The following is an 8,653-nucleotide window of genomic DNA, read 5'->3' as shown; positions in this document are numbered from 1 at the left end:
CGATTTATTTCTTTTTGGTTTGCTTGTTTTTTTTCCCTCTCTTTTTCTTTCAACCGGCTGCTTTTCTTACCCTCCAGTGTCATGGTTTTGAAGGCTTCCATTTTACGACACACACACGGTTGTCCGAGCGGGGGCTGGCCCGTTTGCTTTCAGCTTCGCCTACAGTCCAACGGTTCGGGAAGCTGGACCCACGAGCAGGTTCTCCGTTTTTCCACTAATTGTTGATGGCCGATAAAACCGTGCGTCAGGATGCCGTTTATCCAGCCGGCCATTTGGGTGGATGCCGGAGTTCCCAATGATCGGAACGCCGAAAGGCTAGCGAGAGCCATTCTTTTGGAACCTTTCCCTAGTGGAGGGATGGTGAAGGAGGTAGATAAAATGTTTCGTAATTTACAACTTCTTTCAATTCGAAGCGATTTCCCCGAGAATGTCGAAGCAAATGGATGAAGGTGACGGCATTAAGATGATGAGCAAGTGGACGGTGTTCTATCCACCTAAAGGGAAGATGTATATAATTGTTTTCAACAAGATTTTCAATTGTAAAAAGTGGAGTTATAAAATGGTGCAATGAGGAATTATAAAGTACTGATTATAATAACTTATCCTCAAAAGGCAAGAGCAATCTTTACGAGAATTAAGCATTTATACATTCAACACTTATTTTTAGTGAAAAACTTTTTCAGTTCAAAATCATTCTACTAAATTATTTTTAAATTAATCCCGAGAAGGGTATTATGGTATGCAAGCACCTCAAACAGCGTCTGAAATGATTCACTTTAACCAACATATACCAAGGACTTGGAAAGGAAGAAAACACCATCGCGATCATGGAATTTATGATCGTTCCGTTTCGATACACGTGAAACGGTGCGGACCGATAATTGAGCATGGCCGACAGAAGCTGCCCGGAGTCGCTTCTCAAGAACACTTTCCCAAGAACGTGTCGCTCTTCTTCTTCATTGTTGAGTTTATTTTTTCCCCCCGGATTGTTTATATCCATTTGGAAACGTCCACCGGTTCAGCAGCGACCAGTCGCATGGACGATCCCTTTGGACGGACACGTTTTTTCACCTCTACACCGACTCGCGCCGATCGCGGGTTTGGTCCAATTAACGAGAAATTTCCTTCCCCAGCCCCCCCTGGCCGGCTGGATGAGAGGGAGGGAAAAGAAGCGTTTTCTTTTCTTTAAATAATTTACGACCGATCGCCGTTTGCCGTGTGCCTCGGGGCAAGGTGATAACGAACGTCGGGCGAACAACGATCGATCTTAAAAAAGGCCCAGGAAAGTGGAAAGCGTTCACAAGCGGCAAGAAAAGCGGGGGAAGTCTTGGTCGAGTAAGGCTGCTGCTCCGTATCTGCCACCTGCCTGTCCCTGTGTTGTCTTGTATTTTCTGATGGCGGCCATTTGAAGCCGTTTCAACAGGGAGACGCGCGCGCAAAATGGCGCACGTTATCGCAACGGCAGCGCAATGCTACGTAATACGATCGTCATGGTGGCGCTCTGGAGCTTACGGACGGGGAAAATGAAAATGTACAACTCGTCCGAAGAAAAACGATAACTTCAAGGAAAGAATAAAGATTTTGTTCTTATTCAATTGCATGTGTATCGTGAATCTCGTGAGTATTTCCTGATCTTGTAGGCGGTAAATATCATCTTAAAATTGATTGTTTGTTAGTTGTTTATAATTGTTTGAAAAGGTACAGGCCAAAACGCTAAATTAATTCCTTGAAGAAATCTGCCCGCATACGGTATAGCAATCAAAAGTTAAACTTCTAAAGTTCTTCGTTAAAAAGCTGCACTAAATAGATGAAAACAAATTTGTTTTCGAAGTGCTAAAAAAAATTGGTTACGTTTGCTGTTGGGCTATTTGCTTTTTAAACCTGTCGCCAGACAAACATTGCCTCGGTCAAGGATGGTTTAAGGATCGAGCTAATTTGAAGTAAGTTTTACTTTGGACTTTTGTAGATTTAATCAAGCAGCGGCGAGCCATTGTAGTGGAAAACATACAGTTTGTATTGAAGACAAAATTCACATGTAAAATTTGGCCTCGTCAAACAAATGAGCGGAAAGATAGACTCATTTCTTTATGTAGTATTCTAAGCTAGTACTATGCTGCCATGTAAACTCCATACAATGCATAGCAGAAGGAATAAAACTGGTGAATATCGATGGATATTAAAAAAATTGTCAACGATTCATTTTTTAAAACTAAGGACAACTTCCCAGTTTAATTGGGAACCGTGAAACATGAAATTTAATTTAAATCGAAAGAAATTAGCAGTAGCTCACTCAAACTGAAAATAGACCCAAATTTTGGCCAAATTTGCTGGTCTTCCCATTTTTACCAAAAAAAAAAGATCAACAGTTTAAACCGTCTAGGTAAACGTGCGTCAAGGTTGGTATGTCGGATGGATTCGGCTTCCATCGATTTGCTCTAGCCATCGTCTTATCAGCAGACGATCGTGCAGTTTCCATGCAGCTTGATTGAAATGTGCCGCCGTTGTATGAGCTCACGGTTTTTATGGCCGGCAAGGAAATGATACCGAACAATCAGTTCCGTTTTCGTCCCACACCGATGTTTACACGTTTGGCCCGCGGTGTATGCCAAGGGCTAAAAGCTGATGTCTGTGTTTATCGTCACCATCGGCGGTAAGAAAATGTTTAGAAGAATAAATTACGTTGAACTAGATGGTTGAGCCACGACGAGTGTGTAGACAAACAAGTGGCCAGGCAAGTAGAAGGCGGGTGAAAAAATAGGTTTTCACGTCACGATACACCAAGCTAGGTATGTACGTTTTCCTTGCGGGATGAAAAAGGACAGGGAGCAAGGATCATAAATTGCTCCAAAGGGGCTTAAAATTGACAATCCAGAGGCTTAAGGTGAGCGCAATCTTAGAGCGACACATATCTCATGCACGGGCAACAGTTTGTACTTCACGATTGAAGTGGTGTTCTGATTTTGATGGTTTTATAGGCTCTGCCAACGTGGCATATGGGACCGGAATGTCTCTTTTCTCCCAAGTCAGGTGTAACTGCATCTGTGTACATTCCATTTTTTTTCCTCCCGGTGGTGTGGATTTCGACACATTAGCGAACCGTTTTATCACATGCTTTTTTCCAAATATACAAATTTCCTTTTTCGTTAAATTCCAATAAAATGTTTTCTCATAACGGGCCCCCCCTCCCAGCGGGAAAGTGAAACAGGACCTACGGCAACAACCGTTCGATCCAGCTGGGTGACAAACGTCCGCAAGCGGGCATAAAAATCAAATTAATCAACAAATACTCGCAATAACCATCGACATTATTCTAATGATTATTGTTTTGATGAGCTCGGCAAACGGTCGAATGCTGGTGCTAATAGCGATCATAGAAAAATATCTCCAGCCCATGCTCCAATGCGCCACCAGCAGCACACTCCACTTTTGGGGAGGCGCACGGGCGTTACGCGCCGTTGTCCGGTGGTAGCCTTTTCCTAGGCGCGGGCAGTCGCCATCCGTGCCTCCGCTGGCCCGCAACCGTAGCGAAGTGGATGGATGGATGGTAAATTAATATAGGAATAAAAATAAAGGCATAAAATTTTCGTCCACTTTTTATGAGGCAGAAGGCAGCGAAATAAAATGATGAAGCGAGCCGGAGAAAATTAAGCGAAGCGGATAGAAATGCGCATGGATCACCATAGAAATAGAGGGAGTGGGCGAAAACGAAGATTTCACAGTAAAAGTACAACTTTCGCAGCAGATGGATGGAATATTTGAGCTCACTTATACATTAGTGTGCGTCAAGATGAAAGTAAGCTCAAACTGGATCAAAAAATTGATATAAATGGTACTAGTATAGTCATCAATAGTTAAAAGTATAGTAATAATAAAAGTAGCTTATGCTTGTTAAATGCACAGGATAAGTCTTGAAAATCATACGTAATCATTACAAAGTCGTATTCAGTAAGGGACGGGTAATATTTGTGTAAATTCTCGAAAGCTCATAATTGTTTTACCACATACATCATGTATCAGTTGTATTTGGTTTATGGATTTCTGCGCGACATGATAAACTTTTCAAACGAAAACATCATGTGCTTCGAATTGATTTTGAATCGATTCACGATACGACCGATGATCTACAATCCGAATGAGCGCTGGAGCCTGATTTAATCTTTTACCGTTACATTTAATTTTGCAAATAAAGCTCTCCGGCTGTGTTCTTACTGTGACAAAACAAATATTTTGAATATATCATATCACATTTATCTGCATTTTTTGTTTTCTAAAACCATTTCCATTTTCATTTTTCTGCTTAAGCGTTTTATAACTTACAGAATAATGCGGCTGGTGGCAGTGGACGTCAGATTCGATAGCGTTTGTGTTATGTTTAAAATTATAAGAAAGTTAAGTTAATTTAATTGTTTTTGCTAGATAAAAGACTCAATTTCGGGTTTGAATGCGATAAAATCTCATAAGGCCCTGCCAGACGAATGCAACATTTTTCATCAATGTTTCACGCACATTCAAACATATGAAAATTGGGGAATTTTGTCCATACGATGAAATTATTTTCAACCAGTGATCAAGGCTACTACACAATTTTCATGACTTATGGTTCTTTTGGTAAAATATGTATAAATAAATAGCAACAACAAATGATAACTTGTTAACATTACACAAGTGAAAACAACGAGGGGAATAGTAGAAAAACTGAGCCAAAAACTGCTCAAATGCAACTGCTCGTTCAAATTATTAATTGACTTAAGGTTCGTACTTGAAACAGCTTATTCTCGCCACCTTGTTCAATGTCATGTAGAAAACTGTCAAGTAGTGATGGGCACTCCGGAACGCACTAATAGCTCCGGAGCCGACTCCACACCAACGGTTCACGGGCCTAACAAGGGGTCCCGTAATATTCCGGCATTAGCTCGGAACCGGTTCCGAACTACTGGTTCCGAACTAGCGGTTCCGAACTAAGGCTGCTCCGGCTCCGAACTGACGGCTGTAATCTTAGGAACCTCTTTATTTTTTGTTCGCATGATTTTTGAAAGCGCCAATGAAAGAATCGTGGAGATTAGTTAGTTTGTTCAGATCCGGCTCCGGTGCCGTTAATTTGTAACCAGTTCCGGAGCCGGTTCCAAAATTTTCCGGAGTTGGTCGGAGCCGATTTTCACATCACTACTGTCAAGTAGCTTCGAAAGAAAAAGTGACTGAAGCAGTCAAGTGCCGATTGCAAGACTATCTAGTATGCCGAAATTTCAGCATTTTATCAACGTTTACTTTTTATAAAAGTTATCTTAAACTAGTGCGTGACCATGGACGAGTTCGGTGACCGAATAGAAAAGCTGTACAAAAACTACGAGATTCTTAGTGACGCTAAGGAAAAAATTGCGGAGGTTCGTGGCAATGATGGCGTCGGCCGGGAGTTAGCTTGGTGATTGTTTACGTTTGTTCGATGAAAATACATTTTAAACTACGTATCCACAGCATGAAGCCGAATACAAGGAGATCCTCGATGCGGTGAAGGGTTCGGCCAAGGAAAAACGGCTGGCGTCCCAATTTATCGGGAAGTTTTTCAAGCACTTCCCCTCCCTTGCGGACCATGCCATCGATTGTCAACTGGACCTGTGCGAAGACGAGGACACGCAGGTAGGCAGCGGATTGAGGTTACGGTGGAAAAAAATGTCGATGCCGTCCATTTTTTTAACTTTCGTTTTTGTCCTTTTCCACCATCTAGATAAGACGCCAGGCTATCAAGGACTTGCCGCTGCTGTGCCGTGATACAACCGAACATACGCCCCGCATAGGCGACATTCTGGCACAATTGCTCATCACCGAAGATGCCGCTGAGCTGCTGCAGGTCCATCAATCGCTGCTTACATTGGCAAAGGTATTGTCCTAAAGGGTTTTTTTCTGTTGCAAACTCCAAAATAAATTGTACCTTTTGCGGTTATTTACCCTTCAGTATGACGCCGTGGGCACGCTTACTGGAATTTTCAGTCAAATCGTGGCTGGAGATGAAACGACCCGGTTCCGGAGCTTCCAGTTCATCAACAACAAGTTAATGAAAATGGAACCTGAAATCCTTACAAAAGCAGTGGAGGATTTCGTCATTACCGAAGTGAAGAAAATTACTTTGGTACGTTTTATTGAACTGACTGACCTCGTTGGTTTGAGCAATATTTAATTAGGTTGTTTTGGATTACAGGATGTGACTTCTGACGAGTTCCATCAGTGTATGTCCATTCTGAACCAGACGAAACTCAGCAAGACGCTCCCGGGACACGTGGAGCTTGTAACGATTGCGGCCGAGCAAGCTGACTTGGAAAGTGACCCAGGTGCGCTGGCTTCTGACGATGAAAATGTGGAACGTTTCATTCAATGTTCCACTGAGGCAATGCCGTATTTTTCCGTAAGTATTACAGAACATTTGTACCTTTTTTTATTGTTGAAACACGCTAAACTAATTTGACTTACCCTTACGATGCTGTACAGTCGCAGGTAGAGTCGACCCAGTTCGTGAAATTCATGTGCGAGAAGTTCCTTCGTCCGAACGTGTGGAACCTGATCGGAGCAACCGACGATCAACATCAAACCCAACTGCGACTGTTGAAGGTGTTTGCAGAAATGTGTGCTTTCTGTGGAACACTCGAGAAGCCCTCGGAAAAGGTAGAAGCCATCTACGATGTACTTTTGGTAAGTGAAAAGTTTTCGATCGCATAAAACTAGTATTCACTGTTATTCGCTTTTTATTTCCTTTAGGAGTACATGCCATTGCCACCCCTGGATGCCGACATGAACGAAACACCTTCGTTCCAGTTTTCCCATGCCGAATGTCTGCTGTACGCGCTCCACATTCTTGGCAAGCAGGCAGTCGAATTTCTCACATTCCCGGAAGATCCGGCCAAACTGAAGGATTTCCGCTCAAGACTCCAGTACCTCGCACGGGGTACGCAAGGGTAGGTTTATTCGATTATAATCGCCCATTTAAATGTGATTAAATTTTAAATTTCACCCTCCTTCTCCCTTTGCATTCCCAGATACATCAAGAAATTGCAAGAAGCTGTCAAGGGTAAAACCGCGGAAGAAATGAAATCGGAAGAGAACCAAATCAAAGCCACGGCGTTGAAGACGACTTCAAATATCAGTACATTGATCAGGGATCTATTCCACTCGCCGCCAAGCTTCAAATCGGTCGTCCATCTGTCTTGGGTTGTGCCGAAAGAAAAGAAAGTGGTAAGAATCGACAGCAAATCACTCACTGGTGGTACCGTTGGAGCGCTCAATTTATGTATCAATTAACAAATCTTTTTCAGCAAAAACAAAAACCCGAAGAAACCACCAGAGCCAGCACCAAGCGGCACGCGCCAATCACGTTCGACAGCAATGGCAAGTCGACGGGCGATAGCAATGGCCCCAAACAGCCAAAGCCGAGCCCTACTGGTTCGCAGAAAATGTACACCCCACCGTCGGGCAAATATTCCGGAAAGCTGCAAAATAACTATCAGTCAAAGAACGGAGGTGGTGGCCGTCGTTCGTCCGGCGGTGGTGGTGGTGGTGGTGGCAATGGTGGTGGAAGTGGTGGTGGCCGTCGCGGCAATTTCGGCGGCAATGGGGGCGGTGGTGGTGGTGGCCGTAAGAGCGGAGGTAAAAGGAAGTTTGGACAATCCTGGTAGGTGGTTTCAAAGGGAACGGATTCGAAGTGTACGAATATCCAGTTTCGTTTCATCCGATAACACCTGTTCGTTGTTCAGTTCTTGTTTCCTCCCTTTTTAGTTCTTTTCTAACTATTAGGAGAAGTTTATTTATCAGCTTGCATAGAGGAAGTGTGACTTAAAACGAATTTCTACCATGAAACATGACACTGTCGTGTGTCTTAGTCGATCCCTTTCTTTCGAGTAATGAAAATAAGTCATGTATTTTACGTTTTGCTCAAAAATCTTGTTAATTCATACACTACGTAGAAAACATCGCGAAACGCTTAATATTCCACTAATATTCGATTGGTTTTAGCCCATTACAATTTTAATCCATTGTCTTTGCGATTCAAAATTCTCTCCCCGTTCCCTAGTTAGAGATAGTTTAGCTAGAGTTAGGTGTTCTTCCAACCTCTTAGGGAATATACAATAATGAATGTTTTAGCATGCGGGGTCTCTTCATCAGTTCCAGTGGATTCAGCGAGCATCGGGATAATAACAGCATCGGAAGGCGTTTGATCCAGCACTTCGTTCACCGTTGGGCCTGATCTACTTTTCTTCAAACTTCATTCATCACTGGTCAATCCCAGCATTAACTATGTTTCATAGGGGCAGATAGCACAGATATCCTCCAACTGTAGGGTTTCGGGACGTTTCTCTGGCTCGTCTGCGTTCACCTGGTCTATCCTTTCTAAGGCCTTTTACTTTTTACACTCCACATTCGCACCTTCGTTTCCGTTTCCCTGAATTCGTACTACATGCGTCCAGTTTTTCCGCCAAGCTAACCTCACCAACCATCAAAACCACCCATCCATCGAGCAAAGCAGCTGGATAACTCCTTCCTCCAGGCGTGTAAGTGAAACCGGTCGCCACGGAACGTATACCGTTTTGTACAGTGAAAAACAGTGCTTTGTTGCCTACCGCGACTCGTAACGGCCGACTGCAAATTTTCTTGCCGTGTTCCCGATTCC

General features: G+C 43.2%; 1 protein-coding gene across 2 annotated transcripts; it reads left to right on the top strand.

Annotated features, from left to right (window-relative positions):
* Nucleotides 1–5,178: 5,178 nt before the first annotated feature.
* On the top strand, nucleotides 5,179–7,875 carry LOC131262161 (apoptosis inhibitor 5 homolog). Of its 2 annotated transcripts, none has more exons than XM_058264095.1 (9): nucleotides 5,179–5,381; nucleotides 5,473–5,634; nucleotides 5,723–5,875; nucleotides 5,951–6,124; nucleotides 6,194–6,397; nucleotides 6,481–6,681; nucleotides 6,748–6,944; nucleotides 7,026–7,221; nucleotides 7,302–7,875. In XM_058264095.1, exons 1-9 carry the CDS (start codon nucleotides 5,301–5,303, stop codon nucleotides 7,659–7,661), a joined length of 1,728 nt encoding a protein of 575 aa, XP_058120078.1. In that variant the 5' UTR covers nucleotides 5,179–5,300; the 3' UTR covers nucleotides 7,662–7,875. The 2 variants fall into 2 exon arrangements, with proteins under 2 accessions (XP_058120078.1, XP_058120080.1); XM_058264097.1 differs by having other exon boundaries at nucleotides 7,026–7,234; nucleotides 7,333–7,875.
* Nucleotides 7,876–8,653: the final 778 nt, after the last annotated feature.

The sequence above is a fragment of the Anopheles coustani genome, chromosome 2 (genome assembly GCF_943734705.1).
Source record: "Anopheles coustani chromosome 2, idAnoCousDA_361_x.2, whole genome shotgun sequence".
Lineage (NCBI taxonomy): Eukaryota > Metazoa > Arthropoda > Insecta > Diptera > Culicidae > Anopheles > Anopheles coustani.
Note: the sequence above shows the minus strand (reverse complement) of the source record. Positions and strands in the feature narration are given on the sequence as shown.